The sequence below is a fragment of the Camellia sinensis genome, chromosome 12 (assembly GCF_055761805.1).
Source record: "Camellia sinensis isolate YWXY chromosome 12, ASM5576180v1, whole genome shotgun sequence".
Lineage (NCBI taxonomy): Eukaryota > Viridiplantae > Streptophyta > Magnoliopsida > Ericales > Theaceae > Camellia > Camellia sinensis.
In genome coordinates this window covers 86,725,001-86,738,974 of record NC_138972.1, presented here as the reverse complement: position 1 = coordinate 86,738,974, position 13,974 = coordinate 86,725,001, and the positions used below count along the sequence as shown (strand labels likewise).

The 13,974-nt window shown below is 36.2% G+C and overlaps 2 protein-coding genes across 2 annotated transcripts in view; one reads left to right on the top strand and one right to left on the bottom strand.

The window, feature by feature from the left end:
• The first annotated feature begins 4,774 nt into the window (after positions 1-4,774).
• LOC114274525 (CASP-like protein 5A2) lies at positions 4,775-8,793 on the top strand. Its single transcript, XM_028216465.2, has 3 exons — positions 4,775-5,259; positions 7,297-7,429; positions 8,397-8,793. Exons 1-3 carry the CDS (start codon positions 5,048-5,050, stop codon positions 8,586-8,588), a joined length of 537 nt encoding a protein of 178 aa, XP_028072266.1. The 5' UTR covers positions 4,775-5,047; the 3' UTR covers positions 8,589-8,793.
• Positions 8,794-9,964: 1,171 nt separating this feature from the next.
• The window catches only part of LOC114274524 (homeobox-leucine zipper protein REVOLUTA), an 8,161-nt gene continuing 4,151 nt past the window's right edge, over positions 9,965-13,974 (bottom strand). The window contains exons 11-18 of the mRNA XM_028216464.2: positions 13,820-13,974; positions 13,025-13,213; positions 12,659-12,739; positions 12,414-12,548; positions 11,863-12,188; positions 11,652-11,757; positions 10,905-11,054; positions 9,965-10,289 (exon numbers count right to left, since the gene is read on the bottom strand). The exon at positions 13,820-13,974 is cut by the window's right edge and continues 29 nt beyond it. Of these exons, the coding sequence (XP_028072265.1) occupies positions 10,140-10,289; positions 10,905-11,054; positions 11,652-11,757; positions 11,863-12,188; positions 12,414-12,548; positions 12,659-12,739; positions 13,025-13,213; positions 13,820-13,974 (1,292 nt within the window). The 3' untranslated portion in view covers positions 9,965-10,139. The remainder of the gene's footprint in view (positions 10,290-10,904; positions 11,055-11,651; positions 11,758-11,862; positions 12,189-12,413; positions 12,549-12,658; positions 12,740-13,024; positions 13,214-13,819) is intronic.

Below are 13,974 nucleotides of genomic sequence, written 5' to 3'. Positions count from 1 at the left end.
GCAACTCTCTCTTAGCCTATAATGGAAATTATGGATATCTAGTCTGTGAAGATAGACATCAGAAGATACATTGTAATTTAGCCATCCCAGGATATCCATTCAGCAAAGAGACATTTGTCGATGAAAGTCAGTACCCGAACTACCAGCATGACGTCTCTCATGAATCACCAGTGATGGGAGAAAACGATCAAGAATGGAACGATGAACCACCCATGGGAGATGGAGATGACTTTTACGACCAACTCTCAGCAGCAGATCTTGACGACCTAGCAGACAGAATGTATGGGTAAAAAAAAAAAAAGGGGGTCCCACTACAAATAGTCAACATATATTATTTCATAAATAAAAGAAAAAAATACTAATATTTATTAATAAAATCTTAATATAACTAACTTTTTTAAATATATGGGCAAATGAAGCCTTATTGACGTGTCATACGTCAAAAAGACAGACCTACCAAGGAAAAGGAAAAATAGAAAAGACAATTACATTTGGATGACTTTAAAACCGAATTTATTACTAGTTAACCGACCAACAACGATGTCTTAGAAAAATAAATGTTCAAAATTTCTGTCCATTGCCATGCATTTAATTTTTTTATTATATTTATTTTTTTATTATATTAGACATTTTCAAATGTGAAATGTATTTGGAAAATTGTTTAAAAAATTTGTTTTTTAATAAAAAAATTAATTAAATATTTGACTTTTTAAGTTGATGACAAATATACAAATTTGATAAATCATAATTTACGTATAAGATAATTTATATATATTTATAAAAGTTTATACAAATACATATGGTATGGACTTTGGGTGTGTTTGTTTTGACGGACTGGATAAGGGAGGATTGTAATCCATCGGACTATTAGTCCCCGGACTATTTGGTTGGACTGGATTTGTATCTTATGTTTGTTTAGTCATTGAATTATATGTCTGGATTTGATTATTTTTAGTGAATCCAACATTTGGTTAGACGGACTGGATAAGAATAAATGTTTAAATGACTATTTTACCCTTATAATTTATAATTTTTATTTAATATATAATTTTAAATTTGTAATGTATAATTTATAATTTAACAATATTAAAAAAATTTAATTGATAAGGCCATAATTGATATGTTATAAGGACGGGTAACAAACACTTCTCATATACTATATATTTGGTAAGTTAAGATTTTAATTAAAAAGTGATTAAAAAATTGAAAAGTAAAAAATAAAAATAAAAAAAATGAGCCAATCAAAGCACAATGGAGGAGAAAAAAATTACAAAAATATTAGAAGTGCAACTCATTATATGATGGGGTGCAAGTAAAAAATTATGGGGATGCAACTCTACGTGTGTGTTTGGTAACGTTTGCGTTTTCAGTTTATATTTACAAAAATCTTATAAATTGATTTTTATTTATTTTTTGTTTATTTTTAGAAAAACATAAACTACAAACGCGTTTGGTAAGGTGCCGTTTGGTAACACTTACGTTTTCAGTTTTCTGTTTATATTTACAAAAATTTTAAAAACTCAAATAAAAACTTGTTTGGTAAAATTTTTGATTTATAAATCAGTGGTCTCAGTTTATAAATTTGACCAAAAAATGAAAACACAAAAAATGTGTTTTCGTTTTGAGTTTTGAGTTTTTTTTTTTACCACCCAACACTAGACACCACCGGCCACCATTTTCCACCACCGTCTTCCGCCACCACCACCCACCCCCCACCACCACTTGCCACCACCCTCACCACCTACCTCCCACCACCACCCATCACCCACCTATCACCCACTCGCCACCATCGCCGCCACCACCACCACTACCACCCACCACCCACCACTACCATCCACCGCCCGTCACCACTACCTGCCACCTACTTGTCACCACCACTCACCACCTACTTGCCACCACCACTCACCACCCACCTGCCACCACCATTCACCATCTATCACCACCAGCCAACTACCGCCACCACAACCACCATCACCCGCCACCCACCACCAACCACCCACCACCACCACCATCACCCATTTGCTACCACTTACCACCCACCATCGTCACCCACCCACCCATCACCACCACTACTACCACCCGCCACCTACCCGCTACCACCCACTACTACCGGCCATGCGCCACCCATCTACAACCACCACCCACTCGTTACCACTTGCCACCGTCACCCACCCACCCAACATCACCACCCACCACCCATTACCCGCCACCACCCACTCGCTACCATCCACCACCCGCCCACCCACCATCGCCACTCGCCACCTACCCGCCAGCAGCACCCACCGGCCACCACCACCACCACCACCACCACCCACTCGCTACCACCCACCACCAGCCACCGTCACCCACCCACCCACCACTAGCTACCCATCATCCACCGTCACCACTTTCCACCACCGTCTTCCGCCGCCACTTGCCACCACTTGCCATTTCTCACTCTTTTTTATATTTTTAAATTTTTTTAAACATTTTGTCAATTACCAAATGCGTTTGCAGTTTATGTTTTTCTAAAAATAAATAAAAAATAAACAAAAACCAGTTTATAAAATTTTTGTAAATATAAACTGAAAACGTAAACGTTACCAAACACATTGACAAAATATTTAAAAAAATTTAAAAATATAAAAATGAGTAAGGAATGGCAAGTGGTGGCAAGTGGCGGCGGAAAACGGTGGTGGAAAGTGGTGACGGTGGGTGGTGGGTAGCTGGTGGCGGGTGGGTGGTGATGGTGGATGGGTGGGTGACGGTGGCAGATGGTAGTGAGTGGGTGGTGGTGGTGGTGGTAGTGGTGGCAGGTGGTGGGTGGTGGTGGCAGGTGGGTGGCGGATGGCAGGTGGGTGGTGGTGGCGGGTGGTGGCGGGTGGGTGGTGGTGACGGGTAGGTAGCGGGTGGGTGAGTGGTGGTAATGGGTGGGTGGGTGGTGGTGGCAGGTGGGTGACGGATGGCGGGTGGTAGTGGGTGGTGGGTGGTGATGGTGGGTGGGTGGTAACGATGGCTGGTGGTAAATGATAGCAAGTGGGTGGTGGTGGCAGGTGGGTGGCGGGTGGGTGATAGGTGATGGTGGTGGTGGTCGTGGGTGGTGGTGGCAGGTGGCTGGTAGTGGTGGGTGGCTGGTGGTAGCAGGTGGGTGGTGAGTGGTGGTGGCAAGTAGGTGGCGGGTGGCGGCGGCGGGCGGTGGATGGTAGTGGCGGGTGGTGGGTGGTGGCGGGTGGATGACAGGTGGGTGGTAGGTGGGTGGTGGTAGCGGTGGTGGCGATGGTGGCGGCGGTGATGGCGAGGAGTGGGTGGTGGTGGCGAGTGGGTGGCAGGTGAGTGGTAGCTGGTGGTGGCTGGTGGGTAGCTAGTGGGTGGTGGTGGCGGGTGGTGGCAGGTGGGTGGTGAGTGGTGGTGGCAGGTGGTGGTAGGAGGTGGGTGGTGGTGGTGGAAGACAGTGGTAGAAAATGGTGGCAGATGGTGGCTAGTGTTAAGTTGTAAAAAAAAAAAAAACTCAAAACTCAAAATGGAAACACATTTTTTGTGTTTTTATTTTTTGGCCAAATTTATAAACTGAGACCACTAATTTATAAATCAAAAATTTTACCAAACAAGTTTGTATTTGAGTTTTTTAAATTTTTGTAAATATAAACAGAAAACTGAAAACATAAGTGTTACCAATGGACACCACATGTTTGTGGTATTTTTTTCTCTAACCTTCAATGATCAGTGATTTCTAAAAAGAAAAAAACTAAAATAACCACCTCCCAAACCAACTCTAACGGCCCGTTTGACAAGTAGCTAAAATAATGAAAATATCAATAAAAAATCAAAAAATCATATCAAAGGGTTACAAGTTTTTTTTTTTTAAGAAAAAAAATCTCATATTTTAACAAAGAAAGGAGTACAAAATTAAATACAAAATCAAACGATTTTTAACTAAATCAACCCCTAAAACCATAGAATAGTTTTTGTTTGGTGTTTTTTCTTATAATTTAACAGTTATTAAACAAAAAATATAAGTTAAAAGTATTGTTGTCTCAACTTCCAGATAACATAACTCATTTTAATTTAGTTGTTTGTGTCAAACTCTTTAGTACAATTTATGCTTATAACTTATTAAATAAAAATAACTTAAATAAGTTAAAAATTGAGAGAAATATGTTTTTAACTTATGTTTTATAATTATCAATTTTTAATTTCCAATATTCCACATCAAACACTGCTGATAAGTTTTCTTTATTCTATTTAAGTTCTTATATCTAATAAATTATAAGCTCTCGTTTGAAAATGGACTAAAATGAGGACGGTGGCTTTTTTAGTAAAAAAAAAGACAAAATAAATTAAAATTTTAATAAAATAAAATATCATACTCAAATTATAATCATTTTATTTTTTTTTCTCACACAAAAGCTAAAAAAGTCAATCTAAATAAACTTTTTAATCCAAATTAAAATATTCAAAAAGCTAAATATTCAACCTACTTTCCAGAGGAAACCTAAATAAAATTACTCCCTCTGTCCCTAAACATCAGTCCCTTATTTTATTTTTCATTATCTCAATTAGTTCTTTTTAAAAATCAATGATTAAAATCAATAATTAAAATAATATGAATTTGCTATTTTATCCTTATTTAAAATCCATTAATAATACAAAAGTACTCTTATGACAATTAATATTCTTTAAAAAATATATTATCAAAGAAAAATTTTAGAAATTATATTTTTAAATTATAATAATTATACTATTAAAAAAATTAAATTTTTTAAAAGAAACTATTATTCTAAAATGAAAAGAGTATGTATCATTTCACTATTACTCAACTCATGCATAGTCTTTAGGTAGCTGGGGCAACTCGGTTGCTTACCTGGAACGACCTCCCGATCACATTCTGATAGAATCGAATACGAAATAGGGGTTTCTCAACTTGTTTACGCGATCATCAATTGTCGAATTTCACAACCCAGATCACCAATTGAAACCCACAATTCATCGATCCATATACAATGCAGTGTAGCTAGCTAGATTTAGATCACCGGAGTTGGGTGGTGGTGGTGGTGGAGTGGTGGAAGAAATGAACTTGAGCCACCCATCGGTTCACCCAGTGGAAGCGCCACCGGCTCTGACGGAGGGCGAGAATGTGCCCAGAGTGAGGATGAAGGACATCCAAGGCATGCCTGGCACCATCGGAGGCGTCACCTTGCGTCTCTCTCAGTTCGTATTCGCAATCGTTTCTTTCTCTGTCATGGTCACCACCAGCGACTTCCCTTCTGTCACTGCCTTCTGGTAATTCACACCACTTCAATTTTGATTTTTAGTTGTTTACTGAGTCTCCATTTCTTCGAATAGGGTTTGGTGGGTTTGAATTGAACGTTAGTAGCACTTAAAACGCAACAAGTTACAAAATTTGATCTGAATTTGAGTGTATATTTTGGGAAACCCCGAAAAACCTGTCAATGGGATTTATATGATAGCATAGGTGGTACTTTAAATTTGATCTTATAGGTGTGCCTTTATATGTTTACAATGATTAGGACACAAGTGAATTTCGGATTGAGATTGAGAACAAACAGGGGAGTGTTTTTATGGATACAAGATACATATTTTCTTGTCAAGTAGATAAATTTAAGAATCTATTTCATGTTGTTTTCTGTAGGGTGCATTATTTTTGTTTTATTCATTGTAAAAATCATAGTACTGCTGACTGAGTACCAACATAATTTAACTGGTATCTTTAGTTTGTTGGAGGAGAAGATGCTGAGGAGGAGAGAGCCCAAGCTGGAGATAAAAGTCAAGTACTTTGTGGTCAAATGAAGGCGATACGAAACATGTCACAGTGGAATATGCATTGTGACGTGTGTACAAATTTAGAGTTACAGATTTGGATAAGCAAAAGGTGGCAGAAAAAAAGGAACAAAAGATGGTTTGAAGCGTCTCACTTCATTAGAAAGAGAAGGTTTATAATTCCTGAACTTGGGCTTGGTGGAATGACACACAAGATGTATGACGTCTTGCCACACAAGGGTGGGCTTGGGGGATGCTTGATATTGGTTCAAATCCAATTCGTGAAATAGCTTCTAGCAGGAAAGACATTAGTCGGAAAAGGAGAAGAAAGAAAGATAGAAAATCTGAATATGGTATATCTTGATTTTTCTAGGATTGCAACCGATAAAGACACTTCTTTGGTTGATAATGTCAGTTTCTCAAAGAGAGGGCCCTTTGGGATATTTTTTTGATTGATTATTATCCTTTGCATTATTGTAATTTTTTTTGTTACGGTGTATCCATTCTTGGATCAATCCATCACTGTTTCTTTCGATGATTAGCAGCAGAGAGTGGCTGCCATTAGGTCTTATCCCTTTTTTTGGACTACTTGGAAGCCAATTGACCCGTTCTCTTTGTAAAATTTGCTCGGTTGAAGGACACCATTAGATAAAAGGTCATCTGAATTTAGTAGACCATTGATGCAACTCATATGAGTGTGTTTAATTCCTATCTTGAATTTCTGATCTGTGAATTCAATTTTCTGTATGAGGACTACAACAAATGCCCATTTGAGGGTTTTCATTCTGATTGTCTCGTACAACTGTGTGTTTGTCCAAGCCCTTAATTGGTTGTTTTTCTTGTTAGACCTCCGTACTCCGTCGTTCATCTAAAGTTCTAGCAGGCCTACCTGTTTATGATATGAAAAACCTTCCAGGTGGTTTAAGATTTATTTGGGATTAATGAAACGCTTTTGTGTTCATGATATGCAACCTTATGAAGTGACATTTTGTATTGGTGAGGGGAGGAAGGGAGGGCTTTTGTAAGTAGGAAGCTAGTTCAGATTCTGTAAGGCAGTCAGATGTAGTCATTCCACCAAGGCAGTCTAGATGGCCAATTTCAGTTAACTGATTGTTTGTGTAACTCATATATGGTCATTCCTGTTTTTATCAACAGCAAGCAACAATGTTGAATAGTCTCATGTCTGCATATCTGATGGATAAATGTTTGGTTATTAGATTTAAAAACTAATAGTTGTCAGGATTACACAAACACAAGTATTCCCCTTAAGAGGTTGGAGGCCCCATGGAAAGGGCAGCTTAGTTCATTTGGCCAGTGGTGCAAATCAATCGTACGACCAAACCAACAATCGTAAACTACTCGATCTTAGCTCAAAGACTGTATATCAGTTACCTTTTGTACAGTTGTTTCATGGCCTTTTTTTTTTAGTTTCATTTGCATATGTTTTCCGCATCTGAGTTATAAATGCTTGATTAAATTTGGAAATATGTTTTAACTCTGGTACTTAAAAAAAAGCTTTTCTGATATTTGCCATGGCAGCTACCTTGTTGCTGCTGTTGGCTTGCAGAGCCTGTGGAGCCTTTCGCTAGCTGTAGTTGATATATATGCCCTTCTAGTGGGTCGTTGCCTGCAGAATTATCGGGTTGTCAGTTTATTTGCCATTGGTGATGGGGTAAGATAGCTTCCTTCAAGCACTTGTAGCAAACCGAATTATTGCAAGAAATGCATGTTTTCTTCTCACATCGTAAAATTCCAGTTAAAAGATTAAACTTTTTGGTACATTTTACATAGAGGTATGTGTTGGAGTTATAATGTTTGTGGGGGTGATCACTGACATTTATAACAAGACTCTCGTCCTTTTCCTTGGCAACAATGGGTGTGTCATTATTGAGTTTTTCTGCTGATTTGATCTTCTTTTTTTTATGATCGACTGCTGATTTAATCTTTGATGCTTGAGTTTTAGAACTGGACTAGGTTGTGAGTCTTGAGAAGCCCTCACATGAAAATCATAGTTTTGAATGTGTAAACTGAGAAATACTTTTTACACCTAAATTTGGGATCACTCCCAATGGTTTGTGCAAAGTTCTAAGGCGACACAACTTTTGACTTGGAAACTTTTCCATCATGTATTATTCATTGCCTATGAGAAATACCTTAGAGCTGATTGATTTTGAGTTAAAAAGCATAGACACTTCTAAGAAGGTGTGTATTATCTTTGAATGATATATTCATATGTATGATATATAAGAAATATATAAAACTATATATTTTGTGCCTCTTACGTTTTGTGATGTGCATTTCTTGAAAATTGTCAGCGATTCTATGCTTCTTAGATTTTATGTTAATACTAAAGAAAAACAACCTTTTTTGTGATAAAACAAACTCAGAAGTCATATTCAGCATACCTATTGGGAAGAATTAAAAATAAAAATAAGTTGTATTCAGCATGGGTTTGAAATGGAAGTGCAGAAATGAGAAGATATGCCATAAATAATTTTTACCGACTCGATTGCCCAACTAACAGCATATATACATATATATATATATATATTGACAATCATGGGAAATTTGTAACTACTATATTCATTCTCTTGCGAAATTAAATAAATGCCATAGCTTATTATCTCTTTCCACTGCAGATCACATCCACTCTTACATTTGCAGCAGCCTGTGCATCTGCGGGTATCACTGTCCTTATCGGCAATGATCTTGGTATCTGTTCTCAGAATCACTGCGCACAGTTTGAGACTGCAACAGCCATGGCTTTCCTCTGCTGGTTCACTGCACTGCCGTCTTTTCTCTTGAACTTCTGGTCACTGGCATCCCGATGAATAAAGAAAACATAATTATGCAAGGAATGGAAAGTCTTTTAGCGATTCTCATTCAAATTTATGTTTTTGGCGGTGTGATCTTCTTCTCTTTTTTAAACTTGTTTTTCTGTGCATTCGACTTCGAAACATTAACACAATTTGCTGTATTTCTGTAACGTGTGCATGTATATATTTGGTGAATCAGACAAGAAGATGGTTCTTTCCATATTCAAGTTGTGAATTCAGGATGGTAGTGTTGCTGTCGTGTCTCATGGATTAGTCACATTCATAAATTTTGAGAAACTATCTTGTGGAATTTGTAACATATGTGATATTCAAAATTGTACTCTTCTATTAATCTGTTTAAGTTGTGGGTACCAGCACGAGGAGATTAAAAAAATAAATAAATAAATAAATTGTATCCCATCTTTTCTGTTTATTTAACTCTTATTTTTTTAATTTTTTTTTTCTGTGAACCCACAATGCGTTGTACCGAAAAGATGATGCTATTTCACCTCATCTAAGACCATTTTTAATAGTTCATCAATTTTTTCATTAAATTTAAATTTGGTAAAAAAATAATATTTTTTTTGCTCCAAAATTGAGAATATTAAAAATCTTTTATCAAATTGAGGATGCTTGAGAGCTTTTATCGAATCATTATTCATAGTCATTTCATTTTCACTACCAAATGTCCTCCATACGACCCACCTTTAGGCAAAAAATTTGTGAAAAAAATACATTGGTCAGTCAATTGGTCGGATATTTGCCCGATCAACTGGTGATTTAATGAAAGCTGAAAATCTTTCATTAAAACACATGATATCAAAGAGAGTTTTTACTAAAATATCTACTCAAATTTGATGAAAAAAATATGCACCGTTGCTCTAAGATGTTTGAAAAAAAATATAATTAAGCTCACAAGTTTGAGATAGTCACATTGTAATCAAAACTAATATAAGTAACGGATATTGAAATAAGTAAATGCAAATATATAATTTTGTAAAAAATCGATAATAATATTATATTTTCATTCAGGACTTAGAAATTATTGAGGAAAAATGATTTAAATATTATATAATTTAAAATTTTGAAAAAGCCCACTATAAATATATCAAAAATGTGAAATTAGTTGCATTTTCTAAAAATTTCAAGAAAAGTGAGCATAATTTATCCTATTTTTATATTATTTTTGAATACTTTTTTGCTCTTTAAAAATAAATATTAAAATGAAAATTATATGACAAAATACTAGAAGATATAGCATTTCATTACATTAAAAAAAAAAAGAAAAAAAAAAAGAAAAAACAAAAGTAGCCTAAAGATGACTGTTTTTCAAAATTTACAATGTTTTAAGTTTTTGAAACTTAATATCAAAAAAGCAAATGAAATTTACATTAACCAACCAAAAACATGGAATCGTTTAATTAAATAAATTAATGTAATGCAAACCTCAGGCAGGATTTGAATACTACAAAACTTCTTTTTCTTTTCTCTACTCTTCTTTTACTCTTCGATTTCACAACACTACAGAAGGAAAGAGAGTAGTAGATGAATAAATAAACAAGATTTTCACACAAATGACCAGTTAACAAAAGAGAAGGCAAGACAATGGACAGTGTTCTCTTCAGCAGCTAGGACTTTCCATGCGATGGCTTGTTCGTATGAAATATGGCGCCCCATCGTTGACATGCAGATTCCAGCCGGCAAGCAAGCAAATCCCTGCAAAACACCAAAACATTATTTTTAAATTTTCAAAATTTGTTTTGCACACAGAAAATGACAGATGTTTTTGAACTTTTCATTGTTTTTGTATTTGAAAACTTTCGACGAAAATAAGGAATACATAAACAAACCAAACAGGGAAAGACTTCAATTTTCTTTTTCCCTCCACAAATCCAAGGCAGACTTCACCTCGAGTAATTCATTGGGTTCAAATTAAAAGGATGAAAAATACCACCATAGAGAGGAGGATTTATACCCAATACATGATGAGTTCCTTCCATTGATCAAAAGTGCACATAGATATTAGAAATACTTTTACATTAATATCAAATAAACATTTCTTTTTTCTTTTCTTTTTTTTTTTGAGAAAAGAATGTTCAAACTAGATAGCTACCTCTTGCACTTAAGTGTACAAGGTGACTAAACCCTAATTTCCCCTCACTTCCTTTTCTTTCTTTATTTCTTTCTTTCAGTGACAAGCATTAAGGATGCAAAACCATAATTGAATTCAAGACCTTTATCATGATTGTTCCACGTCTTTTTACACCATGAAAGACTGACCCATCAAAGAAATGCAAACAAGGAAAAATTTATCTCAAATGTGGAAAGTACCTGCTGCATTATCTTAGCAAAGTCGGAATATAACACCTTCCGGCCAGACTCATCGAATATCTTGTCCAGTGTGATATCTTGTAAAGCCACCAGAGTTGTTTCCAGCATGTCAAGCCCTGCCTGGTTGGCAAATACAAAGACTGGCAACGACTGCAACACCAAAAACAGACTTGATTATAGCAACAAAAAAATATTGATTTACTACATCCTGCACGAATCCCACCAACCCATTTACTTTTAACTCTTTTTCCAATGAAGGGTGGATTTGGTGGGGTGGTGGTGGGTTCCTTGTTATTTTATTTTATTTTATTTTTATTTTGTCCAAACTGTAGACCCATATCCAACCCATTTTGTCCAAATATAACCCGTTTATATATTTGGACAGGTTTAAACTGGTGAAATTAGGCAGGTTCATGGTTTCGGGTTAAGTTTGCCAACTCTAATTGGAACATTCTTATTCAGGTCTACCAAATGAATATATATATATATATATATATTGCCTCTATTCTTGTTACTATGATTTTCATTTAACATGCGCTGCCCATCAATTTCAAGATAATTGATCAGAAAAATCTGCAATCACTATGTTGTTTACTTAAAGCTCCTATCCTTTTACAAGTAGTAGATTGATGTTGCTTTTGCTTGATGAGAAGATAGAGGGAATCACAGTTGAAAAAAAATAAGAAAGGAATATACAAAACATTTTAATGACGTGTAAAAGGGATGGGTTGGATCTCAATGTCATACCTTCAATGAGCAGCACAATATCGCGTCTGGATGATGCCAGAGATTTTTCAAAATTGAGTCACCACCAATGGAATCGGATCTCAGCAATTCTGACCCTAAATGATAACTGAGGAGAAAAAGAGAACCCAAAAAAAAAAAAATCAGAAAGGAAAAAAAATATTACAACATATTTCGGACATATTGAACAATTAAGAGAAATAAAACCACTTGCCTATAGCTCTGGCAGATCCAGTGAGCCAGTGTTAGAGCTTCAGGAGAGCCTGGAGAGAGCTTTGGACCCATGGTAGGGCTCAATCCTGATGGAGATATCGCCATCGCAACTCTCTGTACAGAGGAAATCACACTTCGGACATATTGGCGAGCCATTGCCGCGATATTATCCTGTAGACTGTTCTCAAATGGGAACTGAAAAGCAATTGTCAACACTGAACGAGTGTTAGATCCATCACCAGAAGCATGGTTTGTCACTGGGCCCACTTCAAGACTGGATGTCAGATCCAGGGTCCGTTGTGCATTCAAAGTATCCTGTGTATCACTCTGAACAATGAAAACATTAATAAAAAAACTGCTCAACAAAATTTTATAATGCTCAGTCAAATTGCAGTTAAAATATTTATATTCAACTCTGGTTTTAAACACAGTTCAGTTACTCAAATTGCAACTCAAATTGCACTTCAAAACATATGATTTTGTTATTAGATACAGCAAGTCTAATTAATAAAAACTTAAATATCAGATATGAATTTTTTTTTTTAACTCAACTGATTTTGAATCCAATGGGATAATGCGAAAACCAGAGGGTAGCAGCGGGGCATCATCAGGAAACATTTCATCAATTGGAGCAAAAACAAGTTCAGAGCAGGCTCCCACAGCGTTCTCATCAACTCCGCTACATATCTGCAACAAAAACAACTTCCTGCTGAATATCTTAAATATATTTATATTTTCAGTTCTGAAGTGGTCAAGTTCATTTTGTGTGTAGTTTGTGAAGATACTGAAGAAAGCACCTGCAGGAGATGAATGTCCCTCGACACAAAAGCGTCTTCTTGAGCAAGAGAATGGCCTTCAAGTCGGATTACTTCAAGCATCTGGGATGACCAACAAAGCAATGTGTCTCAGAACCAAAGGTTCACTAAGCACAAGTACATAAATAAAATTACTAAAAAAAATTGAGAAGCATTTTCTAGAAAGGTTGGGGACCAAATTGAAACACTTTTTATACATTGTCAACTAAATTGACACAATTTAAACATTGGGGAGAAAAATGATTTAGAAGCCCCAATGAATATAGTTCATATTCTTCACTATGACAATGTGTAGTATGCTGAGGAGAAGAGAGTGAGAAGACTGGTACGGTACGGCTAAAAACATACCTCTTCATGTTCAATTGTGTGACCAAGTGGCATGATGATTTGGCTCCCGGTAAACCTAGTGGGCCTCATCCCTGGATATGCAAATGAATTAGTTTTCAGTGCCGCAGCAGAATAAGCATCAACATTGAAGTCGGCCCACTCAGAGCGATGCTCCCTTAGAAAGCGAACCAGCACTGCAGGAGGAACATTCTGGCAAGATAAAAGGAAACACACCATCTCATTATTTATACAACCAAAGTCATACCATGTATATTCTGTATCTAATATCTATCAAGAGTATGCTAATAACTATGATACAGAACTTGCAGTCAACCGTTGAGTAAACACTCCAATATAATACTATAATCCATGTACAGAAAAAGTGAATCACCTTGAACATAACAAAAAGTAACCGGACATCAATCCAGAATTTTATAAAAATACCAACAAAGGAAGAACAAAGGAAGAAATATTTGCAAAAAATCTCTTGCAATTTCACCTCTATCAAAGAGGTTCTTACAAAAATAAAAACACATTAATTTCCATTAATATGGAAAATTGTAACTTAAGAGACAGGCAGCCCAAAAAATCCTAAAAGTGATCTATTGATTCTGAAACAAAATGCCTAAGTGGGGACAAATATATCAATCAATAGAAGAAACATGATAGATTTCATTACATTCTCATTCAGGGGCACATAAAAAATTATTGCTGCGAACAAGGCCATGCACTGGACCAGTAGTACAAACAGTTGAATGTTATCAGCCCAAAAAGTGGAGGCAACAGTACATATATGATAATAGTTTCAGAACTCACTTGGAGTAGCATGGATGCCTTTGCACAGAGAATGCCTCCAAGCAATGCAAGAGAATTAGAATGACTGGAAGTGCCAACCAAATTTTTGGTTGAATTAATAGCAACTATGACATCTTCAGCACCATCACAGTTCAATATTGACCAGCCATCGTCGT

Coding starts and splice junctions, on each gene's coding strand:
- LOC114274525 (XM_028216465.2), top strand. CDS start 5,048: ATGAACTTGAGCCACCCATCGGTTCACCCAGTGGAAGCGCCACCGGCT. Junction 5,260..7,296: donor CCTTCTGTCACTGCCTTCTG/GTAATTCACACC, acceptor TTGCCATGGCAG/CTACCTTGTTGCTGCTGTTG. Junction 7,430..8,396: donor TATTTGCCATTGGTGATGGG/GTAAGATAGCTT, acceptor TTTCCACTGCAG/ATCACATCCACTCTTACATT.